General features: G+C 35.6%; 1 protein-coding gene across 2 annotated transcripts in view; it reads left to right on the forward strand.

Annotated features, from left to right (window-relative positions):
* LOC149773191 (cytochrome b5 reductase 4-like) overlaps positions 1-15,322 on the forward strand; it is a 164,829-nt gene that overhangs the window by 128,612 nt on the left and 20,895 nt on the right. For both annotated transcript variants that reach the window (XR_016417448.1, XM_089946687.1), the window contains exons 12-16: positions 562-702; positions 7,955-8,107; positions 10,065-10,218; positions 13,304-13,390; positions 15,066-15,230. Coding sequence is in view for 1 of the 2 variants with exons in the window: in XM_089946687.1 (XP_089802813.1) it covers positions 562-702; positions 7,955-8,107; positions 10,065-10,218; positions 13,304-13,390; positions 15,066-15,230 (700 nt within the window). In the remaining variant the exon portion in view is untranslated. The remainder of the gene's footprint in view (positions 1-561; positions 703-7,954; positions 8,108-10,064; positions 10,219-13,303; positions 13,391-15,065; positions 15,231-15,322) is intronic.

Consider the following 15,322-nt stretch of genomic DNA (forward strand, 5'->3'; position numbering starts at 1 on the left):
CCTACTGTCATGGTCACCATAATGTATGTTTCATGCCCTACTAACTATGCAGGATTTTTAGATTATGTTACAGCAGAGCAGGCAAGACATCATTCTCTGGAATTCTTTTAAGCAAAGAGTCTGACCCAGAAAACATTACAGCAGTCAACCCATCCTGTGTCAGAGCAGGATTTGAACCTGCACCCTTCTGATCATGTGTCTGGCATGCTAAACACTTAGCCACTGTGGCTGAAACAAAATGACAAAAGTCTCATGTGGAATGTAGAAAGGAAGTTTTTGTGTATATTCCAATACATGTTAGAGATTGTAGAGAGGAAGTTTTTGTGTATATTCCAAAACGTGTTAGAGATTGTAGAAAGTAAGTTTTTGTGTATATTCCAAAACATGTTAGTGATTGTAGAAAGGAAGTTTTTGTGTATATTCCAAAACATGTTAGGGATTGTAGAAAGTAAGTTTTTGTGTATATTCCAAAACATATTAGAGATTGTTGAAAGAACATTTTTTTTATGTTCTAAAAGTTGTGTTAGAAATATTTACATCAACTGATTTTTATGATTTCAGCTTCCATATATCGAAATTGTAAGGTTGAGTCCATTAAAGAGGTAACTGATGACACAAAACTGTTCTGCTTGAGTCTTCCAGCAGGCACAAGACTGTGTGTACCATTGGGATATCATGTTTACATTACACATAATATCTCAGGTAAGAATGGCCTTTACTGTGTGTACCATTGGGATATCATGTTTACATTACACATAATATCTCAGGTAAGAATGGCCTTTAGTATCCATTTCCATGAAACATCAGCATGAACAAGAATTCTCACGCATAATCATTGAAACAGTTCACTCTTCACATTCATTCCTAAGTTCACCTTGTTTTGTTTGAATAGCTGATTTGGAAATGATTTGGAGGTACTTAGTCACTTAGACATACATGTATATTATGGTTAATGTAAAATGCTTTACTTTCAGTATGTTGTAAACAAATGCCAGAGATTCTACCATTTTACACATCTGTATCTTTTTCTATGAACTGTTGTGCTCTTGCAATACCAAGATTATATTCAAATAGTCCAAAACCTAGGTGTCACTCTTGACATAATGTTCTCATTACACCAACATGTCATGCACATACGCAAGGCTGCATTTCTGTAGCTGAGACATATCATCTCAATTTACAGTTTTGTTTCAGTTGATGTCACTAAAACACGTGTGTTCTTAGAACTTTCAAGATTGACCTCTTGTAATTCACTTTTATGTGCTCGATCTCAGTATCTACTACAGAAACTTCAAAATATTCAAAACAGGCTATCTTTTTATATGTACTCAGTGTACAATGTTTGTTGTGTTTATTAAATATGGAAAATGCAGTGTGAGACCTAGCAGAAAGTCATTGCACTTAGAGTAGGAAGAGTAGGAAGAAGGACCTCACTTCATTTCCAGATGAGCATCTCCATTCCCAAGAGGGGTGTAGGTCACCATATCTAAAGGTCTAAGATACCTGTCTGACACTTAAACCAGTGATTAATGTGAGTTCCTTTTGAAGACAGGTCCTGGACCCTCGCTAAGGAGGAAAAATGCTGGTACCACTGTCCCACGTTATAACACATTAGTTGGGGTCCATAGCTGCTGACTGTTATGTACTGAACATTGGTATAGCAAGAATAGAAGAAAATTATACAACTGTACTTGTATGTTGGGGAAGCGAGTAAATGCCAGTTAGATATATTATAATTCTGTTAGTTTATGTAAATTATGTGGGTTATTTTATCCATTCATGGCATTTATAAATATAATTGTGTCCAATAATAATGTTTTTTTAAAGGAAATCAAGATATAATACCAACTTCAAATTGTTTTCTTTCATACTCTTATTGTCATACGTATGATATATTAAATCATATGTAACATTAAAACAATGATGTAATCCTTTATTTTAATATAAATATACTTGCCTTTTTTTCTATCTACAGCTGCATCAAGTTTAAAGTGATTTAAACTGCTGAACCAATATCATCACTTGCCTCCCTCCATTGAGGTCACTGTATCCTGACGTTGAAAGCTTCATTATTCTTAAATCATGAGTTCACATTCTCATATTCACCAACCATTTGGCAATGCAATAAATGAACATTTCTCTGTAAGAAGTGCACCAAGTAATCTTGAATCATTTTTGTTAATACCATATCCTGTCTTCAATATAAAATATCAGTTACATATGATAATTACTGACTGATTGATATCACAGCATGTGCAGCATGCCTTTAGAAATTCCAAACCACAGAATAACAGAAAATGCAGCAAGAAAATAAACTTAGGTGTATGTATCCATTTAAAATTCAGTGTTCACATAAAATACTAATCCACATAAAATAAGCATTGAGAGATAAAATGTCTCAATTCACTCATAAATATTGAAAATACTGAACTCACTTTTCAACTAACTTATTTCACAAGAAAGTTACACTTAACTGTTTGAGTGGACCTTATTTATTGCTTCATTATGCAAAATATTGAGCATCTATCTCTTCTGGGCTGCCACTGCAATACTTTACAGAAAGTCACAGCAAGTACAGAAGACATGCTGCCACTAATCGTTTCTGTGATATTTTGCCATTTAGGTGTCAGTAAACAATGATGAATAATAAGGTGATGTTTTGTATAATCGGTGAGCAGTGTTTTACAGAAATTTAGTTACTGACCTGCAGGGGTGCCTTTAGTAATAATTACAAATTCAACAGTCCTGTGTATTTAAACCAAATACAGTAGTTGAAACAGATGAATGACAATTGTTTATTAGAGACATTGCTTATTTCAGGTGTTTATAGCCTGTTAGAAATATAATATTTGACATTAGTGGCTAGTTAGAGTTAGACTGTGAATATAAAAACATGTTGTGGTAATGTCCAAATAAAGTAGTTTTGGTGTCAGTTTTTTTAGCTGATATTGAGAATTTATTTATTTATTTATTGTTTTTTGATTATAATTTTTATAATTCTGATTATGTGGTCCATACCGTTACTGCAGTGAAGCACATTATTAACAAGGGGGAGCTGTGCCTAATAAGACAGAGCCCCACTTTCCTCAGGGCATAGAAAAGCAGTTCCATCTCAAAAATATCTGATGCTGACTCTGAGGTTCTCATGCCAGATCTTCATCAACAGACTGGTCTTTGGCCTAGTACCATTGTCACCTATTAGTGGCTTTTTGACCACAAAATTCCCATGTTAACATCTCCTTCTCCAGAGATTAAAAACAGGCAGGATAGTCCTGTGTTCCCTTGAGAGTGAGTAGGCAGTAAACAAGATGAATTTATTTAAAGATTGCATACTGGTATAGAATTCAGAATGATCTGCTTCATAATATCCAGTATGTTGATTCCACACATTTTACAAATAAACAATGAACGTTAAATCCACACTTTTGTGATTAACAATATGCTGTAAATGGCAGTATCTAATGTCACATGGTACAACGTCCAAGAATTCATCCTCTTTGTATGATAAATCCTCCATCGTCATCTAGTCATTGCAAATATTGTTATTATAAATATTGTCCAACTCCATTTCCTTAGCTTCACTATTGTGTGTGAGTGCTTATGTACAGACTTACCATAAGCTCATTAAGTTACACTTTGATCATACTCTCTGTGAAATCTGTTAACAGCTGCAACTGAACACATGTCAATTGTGCAGAAGATTACAGGGAGTTCAAAACACCACTTCCTGTTACTTGAGACTGAGCAAGTATCAAACTTGTGGCTCGATCAACAGGTTGCCTCATGGGAAAACAAAGATGACGCCAGATTTACAATTTGAGGGTTACGGTAAAACAGGCACAGGAAGTTATAGAACTTGGCATTGAACAAATATTAAATTTGCACTGCCTTCAAAAGTATTGCCAGCTTGAGAAAAACAAGGGTTTATTGGGCCATGCCAGAAAACTTTTTAATTAAATCTGACTTTTGGAAAAGGGTTATACAAATTAAATCAAAGCTTCTAATGCATCAAACACTGTTTATACAGCAAAACATGTATACAGCTTGTTCATACTTGCTCAAAAATGGAAGCAATATAGTTTCTAGTAAACAAAGTAAACTACAGCAAACAACATTGATGGACACTTCACTTTGTACTTAGTAGTAATTACTCTACCAGTAGCATTTTTTTATATTAGCATAATCCAAAGAACTATGAATCAAAGTTCTGTGTTGTGAATAATGCATGCATTTGTGAATGGGAATAGTGTAATGAAAATCCAAAATATTTTAATTGATAGTGTTATTATGTTCTGCAGACATCTAGTTCCCTACATAATCTCTAGACTTGTCAATATTTTTGTACGTTGTGCTTATAAGATGACTTACTCTGCATGAATCATATTTTCAGTATTAAAAAATGTTGATAGCAAGTACATAGAGTATATTTAACAAGCACAAAATTGTTTCACAGATTAGTTTGATAATTAAATCCTGGTTCAGACCCCCTTGAAATATCCTTGAGTTTGAGGGCTTACGTTCTCACTTATTAGGAAAGGCAAATCATTCCTGAGCCAGGGAATGATTTCATGTTAAGGTGTGTTAATAAGTATAACTGTTTTCCTAAATGTCTAGATACAAATTCTCTGGGAGTTGGGTTCAGCTGATGACGTTCTTCCAAAGCAACTTTGCCTGATTCTGTCACTGGCTTTACCTTTCAAAAATAAGAAAACACTACCTTGGAATCTTTAGTTTCAGAATTTTGTTCTGAAGATTCTATGTGTGGCCTTATGGTAGATCTGGTGATCATACTGTGTTTGCAAGAGATTCATTACAGATTCACTTAAATATTTCTTCTTCGTGTTGGTTTCTTTCCATTTTGAGTGGCAACCTAAGGGATTTCTGCTCTAGTCAAGGACATATATGGAAAGAGTAGGTTTCTGCAGAGGGCTAGTGTAGATCCTCTTCCAGTCTCTCACCAACACATACACTGGTATCTCCAAATTTGGTTGAGATTCACCATATATGGGTCCTGTTCCCATCTATCAGCCATTTGTCTGTTAGCCCTTACTAGAGACATTCTTTACCAGAACACAGTCTCCAGGTTTTAAAAGGATCTCTCAAACTCATGTGTCACAGTTCTACTCTTTTTTGGTTTCATGATTTTAGTGGCTTTCTGGTTGACAAAGTCATAGCATTTCTTCAAATCGTCAATATAATATGTATGGTCTTTAGAACCATTATCAGATGGATGGGTACCCAAGATGAGGATGTCTCCCACATAAAGTGGCCTGGAAAAAATTATGTACTCTTATCTTGTGTTATATGTATGTTCAAGCAGCACTTCAAAATCGTGTATTTCAATCCTGTTTCTGGTTTTCTTGTAGGTACCACGCATATTCAAAAGTGTTTTAATATTTTGCACATGCTGTTACCCATAGCATGGTATTGATTTGTGTCGCACGTTTCCTCACTAACAATATTAAGGAGCTCATTGCTGTTCTATTCTATCAGACTGGTTTATAGTTGGGAATACATGAACATACCTAGTGAAGTGGTCTGTCATCAGAGACAAATTATCTACCATATACACCACTGATGAACATGGACAGAGGCTTCACTTTGCTGTTGGTAATATTTAATTTACTGGTAATATCTTTAAATTATTAATCTAAATAGGTGTTGATATAAGTATTGTTTAGTGAATACTGTCACGAAATGCATGAACACTGTTGTTGCAACTCTATAGTCCTAAACTAAGTAACAAAAATAACTAAAATCATTGTGTTTTGTAAAATTCAACAAATAATGTATTTTGCTAGAATACAAAGTGAAAATTTAAAAAAGATCTTACAGTATTGCCAATTGAATCCCAAATACTCCTAAAAGTTCTATCACAAGTACAAAAGTGTGGAGTATTCAGTTCTAGTGGTATTCCCAATGAATTCCAATCTTAAATGTGCTTATATACCACTAGCCTGGAAAAGTGTTGATGTGCTAAATGTCTTGAAGTATCACAATGATGTAATCCAAAATGTCTGTAAATGAACTCATAGTAATTCCAAAATAGTGATTTAGTCCAAAAGTATTAAGGAGCACCTTGTAATTCCAATGAATAATTTATAAATAAATAAATCCCCTTAAATGAAAACTAAATGGAACTGGATGACTGATTTCACTTAGATGTTAAGATAGGAATGATTAATCCTAAGATAAGCAACCTCAATATCAAAACATAAGACACGATAATAGGACCAGGTGCCTTGTAATGTTGTGTATATCATATATTCATATCTTGATGGGAGAAGTGGCATGGAAATGTAAATTGATATTATCTGTACATAATGCCAGATCGAGAATTTCTAAGATTAACCCAAAAGTTATACAATTTTGGTGTGACATGCTAATAAGATGACCCCCACTTTGCATGAATGTAATTTCCGGTAAGAAAAACCAAGGAACTTGTATGTGAGTATATATGGTACTTGAGTTTTCATGTTGTAGCCTGATAAAACAGCTAATCATTGGTGTCTGGTCATGTCAAGTTTTGCTGTACCTAACTGAGAATTGTCTTCTGTCATGACCTCAAGTTCATTAGCATAGAAGTCATCATATTTTTCAGTGACTTCCTACCTGAGTGCTAACAATTCCAATTTATGGGCTCCAGGGTGATTCTTCTCACTTAATATTTGGTCTCTACTGGCATAAGCAAGTACCTTCTCCATGGGGTCCTGTTTCTGATAAAGTACTGCACTGTTCTGGTTGGCGTCATTGTTTACGTGGAAAGGGCTTATTGTAATCTGTATACCCTAGGTCCAGGGTTAGCTTCTTGATGATTATGCATCTAACCTCATGTTGTTGTTTGAGTTCTCTTCACTTTCAGTGATTGGTTCGATGAATGCCCTACCAGAAAGTCAATTAGGTTTTTTTTGTAAGCTTGGCATATTCCTTAACAAACTTGGGCCCCAGGTGGCTGAATGGTCTAAGGCACACACATATTGAGATACCTGACTCCTCACCTGTCCATACAGATTTCATTCACAGCTTGGCTATTATGGGTTTTTGAGGAAGTTCGACAGTAGCTTCCCATGAGTCATTGGTTCTTCCAGGGGTTTTCCTGACTTCTTCCTTCACTAAATATACTAGCTTCTGTGTAGATCATATCATGTGCTAAAATGGCATTAAACCCCACAAAATTAAACATTCACAAAATTCCTCAAATCTAACTTAAAGCAATTTCTTGAATCACTTGGTGTATTCAGATGTTCTACTACTGAGAGAATAGTGGAGGCATCTTTGATGGTGTATGAATTGAGTTTCCATATTTCAGTACAGAATCGTGATGTGTTGTATGATTTGGTTTGGTTTGGTGCTTTACAGTACAAGAACACATGTAGGCTATTTAGGCCAAAAGCAATTGGAGCAAAGTACCTTCTCCAAGTAAACACCACAGTATATCTTGTCCAAGAAAACACCACAGTATGCCTTGTGCAAGAACACACCACAGTATGCCTTGTCCAAGAACACACCACAGCTTTGCCGTGCCATATAACTTCAATAATCTGAAGTAAAAAAATCAGGGATTTTGCATCTTGTTTCACAAATGTTTGTTCTAGAGTCAGTACATTGACCAAACTTTGCGGACTGTTTTCACTTTGGAAAGAAACCTTTATACTTGGAGTTGTAAATATTAAAAATCAAGGTTATTTTAGAAATAGAACACAGGGATGTGTGTTTTATAAAGACTCTTTTATGCTTGGAAATGATTTCTTTATGCATATGGTCAGTGACATATATCACTGATAATTTGTAGTTATTAAATGAGCACTGTATAGGTGTTGCTTTTTTGGCATGATAACTTTTATATTTTTCAATACAGTAAGAATGGACGCATACAGCTTTTTATTAGAGGGAAAGTAGAGATCATAATTTCGAAATGATATGAGAAAAGGCAGTGCTTTTAATGCATTTTCAGGAGTTAATATTGTTCGGAGCTACACTGTGGTGCTTCCATCCTTAGATAAAGAATCTCAAGACCCTCGAGTGCCAGCAGGTCAAGTGATACACCTCATGTTGAAAATCTATCCTAAAGGTGCCATTACCCCCTGGCTTGGGAACTTAAAAGAAGGTGAGTTCAGTATTTATTTGTGTGTAACATGCACCCAACCTGCTGGTACATCATGTAACTACAGATCTGAGTGTATGCAAACAGCATATACTGCCAGTACATGATGGTACTACAGTTCTGGGTCTAGTGTGCATGCAAACAGCATATACTGCCAGTACATGATGTTACTACAGTTCTGGGTCTAGTGTGCATGCAAACAGCATAGACTGTCAGTATATGATGTTACTACAGTTCTGGGTCTAGTGTGCATGCAAACAGCATAGACTGCCAGTACATGATGGTACTACATTTCTGGGTCTAGTGTGCATGCAAACAGCATAGACTCCCAGTACATGATGGTACTACAGTTCTGGGTATAATGTGCATGCAAACAGCATAGACTGCCAGTACATGATGGTACTACAGTTCTGGGTATAGTGTGCATGCAAACAGCATAGACTGCCAGTACATGATGGTACTACAGTTCTGGGTCTAGTGTGCATGCAAACAGCATAGACTGCCAGTACATGATGTTACTACAGTTCTGGGTATAGTGTGCATGCAAACAGCATAGACTGCCAGTATTTGATGTTACTACAGTTCTGGGTCTAATATGTATGCAAACAGCATATACTGCCAGTACATGATGTTACTACAGTTCTGGGTATAGTGTGCATGCAAACAGCATAGACTGCCAGTACATGATGTTACTACAGTTCTGGGTATAGTGTGCATGCAAACAGCATAGACTGCCAGTACATGATGTTACCACAGTTCTGGGTATAGTGTGCATGCAAACAGCATAGACTGCCAGTACATGATATTCCTACAGTTCTGGGTCTAGTGTGCATGCAAACAGCATAGACTGCCAGTACATGATGTTACTACAGTTCTGGGTCTAGTGTGCATGCAAACAGCATATACTGCCAGTAAATGATATTCCTACAGTTCTGGGTCTAGTGTGCATGCAAACAGCATAGACTGCCAGTACATGATGTTACTACAGTTCTGGGTCTAGTGTGCATGCAAACAGCATAGACTGTCAGTATATGATGTTACTACAGTTCTGGGTCTAATGTGTATGCAAACAGCATAGACTGCCAGTAAATGATGTTACTGCAGTTCTGGGTCTAATGTGTATGCAAACAGCGTAGACTGTCAATATATGATGTTACTACAGTTCTGGGTCTAATGTGTATGCAAACAGCATAGACTGTCAGTATATGATGTTACTACAGTTCTGGGTCTAATGTGTATGCAAACACCATAGACTGTCAGTATATGATGTTACTACAGTTCTGGGTCTAATGTGTATGCAAACAGCATAGACCCTAATCTGCCAATACTTTATGCAAATGCAGATCTGGGTCTGTATTATATGGTGTTGGGTAGTTTTTATACATGAGTGAAGATGGAACATAATTTGATATGTTGTCATATTATACACCTCTAATTCATGTACATAAACATTTTATTTATTCAGATAAATATGGCCTATATCAGGAAAACAGCTTTAAAAGTGATGGCATGTGATTTTGAATTCTGTACCACACACAATTAATTGAACATAAATGTATTAGTGTTTTGGCAAGACAGTTGAAATCTAGAATAAAGTTAAGACATGTTTATGGGGATGTAATTACACAGATCCAACTAATTACATGTCTGATGTATTAAAAATGTAGTGTGTTACACCCAAATAAAAGCTGATGGCCAACCTTATTAATTTCACTAAAAGTTATCAGGTACAAATTTCCTTTGTAAAATGTACAGCAAAACTGTGTGGAAATAGTGGTGGCATTTTTATCAAGCAAGCCAGGGCTTTTCATCAGATAAATATGGTAAACAAATTTATGCCTAATTAATTTCACAGATGCTATTGTACACTGGACTAAATGAAAATAAATATAACCCCAAACTCTTTTTCTTCAGCAAACATAAACTTTCATTTGTAAGATTTAGTTTTCCTTTCCATAAGGTGACATGATTCAGGTGAGCAACTTTGATGGAAACTTTCAGCAGATTGAACTTAAGGACTGTAGTCACCTGATACTTTATGCAGCAGGAACTGGTTTTACTCCAATGATCCGACTTATCTACCAGTCCATCATAGAAGACCACACATCAGACAGGTAAAGATATGAGACCTTCCTCTTTAAATATCCTTATCTACCAGTCCATAATAGAAGACCACACATCAGACAGGTAAAGCTATAAGACCTTCCTCTTTAAATATCCTTATCTACCAGTCCATCATAGAAGACCACATGTTAGACAGGTAAAGATATGAGACCTTCCTCTTTAAATATCCTTATCTACCAGTCCATCATAGAAGACCACACATCAGACAGGTAAAGATATGAGACCTTCCTCTTTAAATATCCTTATCTACCAGTCCATCATAGAAGACCACACATAAGACAGGTAAAGATATGAGACCTTCCTCTTTAAATATCCTTATCTATCAGTCCATCATAGAAGACCACACATCAGACAGGTAAAGCTATAAGACCTTCCTCTTTAAATATCCTTATCTACCAGTCCATCATAGAAAGACCACATGTCAGACAGGTAAAGATATGAGACCTTCCTCTTTAAATATCCTTATCTACCAGTCCATCATAGAAGACCACACATCAGACAGGTAAAGCTATAAGACCTTCCTCTTTAAATATCCTTATCTACCAGTCCATCATAGAAGACCACATGTCAGACAGGTAAAGCTATAAGACCTTCCTCTTTAAATATCCTTATCTACCAGTCCATCATAGAAGACCACATGTCAGACAGGTAAAGCTATAAGACCTTCCTCTTTAAATATCCTTATCTACCAGTCCATCATGGAAGTCCACATGTCAGACAGGTAAAGATATGAGACCTTCCTCTTTAAATATCATTATCTACCAGTCCATCATAGAAGACCACACATCAGACAGGTAAAGATATGAGACCTTCCTCTTTAAATATCCTTATCTACCAGTCCATCATAGAAGACCACACATCAGACAGGTAAAGATATGAGACCTTCCTCTTTAAATATCCTTATCTATCAGTCCATCATAGAAGACCACACATCAGACAGGTAAAACTATAAGACCTTCCTCTTTAAATATCCTTATCTACCAGTCCATCATAGAAGACCACATGTCAGACAGGTAAAGATATGAGACCTTCCTCTTTAAATATCCTTATCTACCAGTCCATCATAGAAGACCACACATCAGACAGGTAAAGCTATAAGACCTTCCTCTTTAAATATCCTTATCTACCAGTCCATCATAGAAGACCACATTTCAGACAGGTAAAGCTATAAGACCTTCCTCTTTAAATATCCTTATCTACCAGTCCATAATAGAAGACCACACATCAGACAGGTAAAGCTATAAGACCTTCCTCTTTAAATATCCTTATCTACCAGTCCATCATAGAAGACCACATGTCAGACAGGTAAAGATATGAGACCTTCCTCTTTAAATATCCTCATCTATCAGTCCATCATAGAAGACCACACATCAGACAGGTAAAGCTATAAGACCTTCCTCTTTAAATATCCTTATCTACCAGTCCATCATAGAAGACCACATGTCAGACAGGTAAAGATATGAGACCTTCCTCTTTAAATATCCTCATCTATCAGTCCATCATAGAAGACCACATGTCAGACAGGTAAATCTATAAGACCTTCCTCTTTAAATATCCTTATCTATCAGTCCATAATAGAAGACCATGTGTCAGACAGGTAAAGCTATAAGACCTTCCTCTTTAAATATCCTGCAGTAGAATCCTTTTTATGTGACCCTTGTTGCTTAACAGTTGTTAACCAAGATAAGGCTGGGGTCATTATAATAGTTTTAATGGTTTTAAGCACTTCTTATTCACCTTAATAAAGGTATGCAAACAATCCATTGAATGAACTGATGCAAAATTTTAAATTAACATGTTTCTGGATAGTAAAATGCCATTTTGGCTGCATAACACCATAAAAACGACATTCCACTGCAATCTTATGATGGTCACCCAGTGAAAGAGTGTGTCTGACAGAAATCCACCAATAATACAAATTATTAGTTTAACCAAAAATACACATCTGTTCACCAGAATTGGTAAAAATCCAGACTCCCATGCCATACCAAAGGAGTATGATTTGCAAAATCCAGACTCCCATGCAATACCAAAGGAGTACGAGTTGTAAAATCCAGACTCCCATGCCATACCAAAGGAGTATGATTTGTAAAATCCAGGCTGCCATGCCATACCAAAGGAGTATGATTTGTAAAATCTAGACTTTTCTCACCCATCTCAGATGAACAAAATTGGTAAAATCCAGACTTATCCCAGATATACAGAATTCATCAAATCTAGACATGTCTGTGCCATCTCAGATATGCACAATTCATAAAATCCAGTAAAATTGTCTTATTCCTCCTGTCCCAGACTGAATTGGTAAAATCCAGACAGGTTTATCCTATCCAAGGTGTAAAAACTGGTAAAATCCAGACTCATCTGTCCTATCCCAGATGTGATAAATTGGTCAAATCTAGACTCATCTAGCCTATCCTGAATGTGTAGAGTTGATAATATCTAGACGCATCTAGCCTATCCTGAGTGTGTAGAGTTGGTAATATCTAGACTCATCTAGCCTATCCGGAGTGTGTCGAGTTGGTTATATCTAGACTCATCTAGCCTATCCTGAATAGGTAGAGTTGGTAATATCTAGACTCATCTAGCCTATCCTGAATGTGTAGAGTTGGTTATATCTAGACTCATCTAGCCTATCCTGAATGTGTAGAGTTGGTTATATCTAGACTCATCTAGCCTATGCAGAATGTGTAGAGTTGGTAATATCTAGACTCATCTAGCCTATGCAGAATGTGTAGAGTTGGTAATATCTAGACTCATCTAGCCTATCCTGAATGTGTAGAGTTGGTTATATCTAGACTCATCTAGCCTATCCTGAATAGGTAGAGTTGGTAATATCTAGACTCATCTAGCCTATCCTGAATAGGTAGAGTTGGTAATATTTAGACTCATCTAGCCTATCCTCAATGTGTAGAGTTGGTAATATCTGGACTCATCTAGTCTATCATGAATGTGTAGAGTTGGTAATATCTAGACTCCTACCCAATTCACATTTTACTCCAGCTTTTTCCCACATGTAGTTCATACTATAGCTTTGTCAAATAGATTAGCTGTAAATATTTCACTTTTTCTTTTCAGATACGTAAAATTAATATTTTTTAACAAGAAAGAGAAAGATATTCTTTGGAATGATCAATTATGTGCCTTATCAGAAACAAATGCCAGGTAAGGTTATTTCAGAGTAGGTAAACTTAATTTGTTCCTTTACTTTTTCTCATTTGCCATCATCAGAAATAGAAGCAAATATTTTTTGTTCACTAATGCATGAATACATATTTCTGTGCATCACAGTGTACATGCACTGATAATTTATAATGGATGCTTTCCAAATTCATGGTATCCTATTCAAATACAAAATATGTTTTGCTGATGACAAAAGTACATGCCATATTTTTTTCATCAAGAGCTTTATTACAGAATGAAGAACATACCTGTCAACTTTTCAAAAACTAAGTTGGGAGACTGAAGAAAAAAAAGAGATTGGGACCGAAAATCATGAGGTTTTATGTGGCATTTTTAATCCTCATTTTAACTAAATGTTGACTGATCTTCTGAGTCTGATATGAGCAGAATTTGCAAAGAATGCACTGTTTCTGCCTGTGACACATTATTTTCCTCCATGAAGTGCCCTCTTTTGATATTCTGGTTAGCTGTGGCAAATCTGCCCAATATCTAAAGGTTAGTCTTAAGTAAACAAGCAAGAAAGCTAGTGTAACCAATTAACAGTTAATCCTTATCATTGCAATTACCCTTGTGAAAATGACTGTCCCTCCAACATAATTCACAAAAAACAGGTTCTGCAGTGTGTGTTTTGTAAGTGCCAGCATTTGATTGGCAAATAAACTATGCCCTATTTTGTTGTAACTAGCGGTGCCTAAATGATGCAGTCTGAAGCTACCATACATGTGTCAAGTTTTTTTCCCACCATTTATATCCCTGGCTAATTCCTTATTCTCAACTCCAATGGCATTAGCATTGTTTAGTAAATAATATTTATTCTGAATTAGGTTTTTAAGGGCATTTAAGCTGCATGGAATATTTCTTCATTCCTTCTTTTAACTTAATGATGGTAATTATTATTTGTATATATTGTACAGTAATGCCTGGTGTTCACTCATTAAGTTTCTTTGGTGGGAATGGAAATGCTACAGTATTGACAGTGACCCTTCATGGGATTGAAATTAATTGCTGACAGTTTTATTGTAATATATGTTTTATTTTTTGTTGTGGTTTATTTTCTGATTTTAGTATTGTTGTATGTTTAAAAATAAATTCAGAAATTAGTGTGAATAATGTTTAAACATTCAGTTTACTGAAGTAGTGTGATAATAATTATTTCATCACAACAATATTCATATGTGATATTATTGAACATGGCTTCTGTAGATTGCATGTTAGGATATATATATATATATATATATATATATATGATTTTGTTATAGCAGAAATGAAACTTTACAGATGTAATGTAATAATCTGGAGTTCTATGCAAAAAGCAGGCAATATATTTTGAAATTGGGAGGTAGGCATGGAACAACTCCAAAAAATCAGATCTTTATTTTTTTCCCGGTGTGAGTGTTGACAGGTATGGAAGAAAAGTATCTAAGCATTGAGTTAATTTTGGCTCCATCTCAACAAGTATAGGTAGTGGAATGCCACATGGCAATATCAAAACTTGTTGGATTGATTATATGAACCACTTTAAAAATGTATTTTAATTCTTGAAAGGTTTTTTGTAATATCCACATGTTCCTATTCATTCTTTGAATAATTTTGAAATACTTCTGAATGTGTTGTCTCTTTTTTTTTTTGTACATTGTATGAAGGCATACTATTTCAGGTTTAGTTACACCAATGTACTTTCCAACCCTGATGACTCGTGGTGTGGACTGAAGGGCCGAGTGAGTCTTCAGACGGTTAAAGACTTTACACCAAAATCTGAAGATTGCAAGAAACTCTTGATATGTGTGTGTGGTCCAACTCCTTTCACAAGATCAGTATTACAGTAAGAATGAACTCATACCACTTTGTGTATTTTAATTATTATGACAATAGTAACTTAGATAAATACAGAACAGTAAGTGATAACATAGCAGC

The sequence above is a fragment of the Sinohyriopsis cumingii genome, unplaced genomic scaffold (genome assembly GCF_028554795.1).
Source record: "Sinohyriopsis cumingii isolate HCF-2022 unplaced genomic scaffold, ASM2855479v2 utg000837l, whole genome shotgun sequence".
In the NCBI taxonomy this organism is placed as follows: Eukaryota; Metazoa; Mollusca; class Bivalvia; order Unionida; family Unionidae; genus Sinohyriopsis; species Sinohyriopsis cumingii.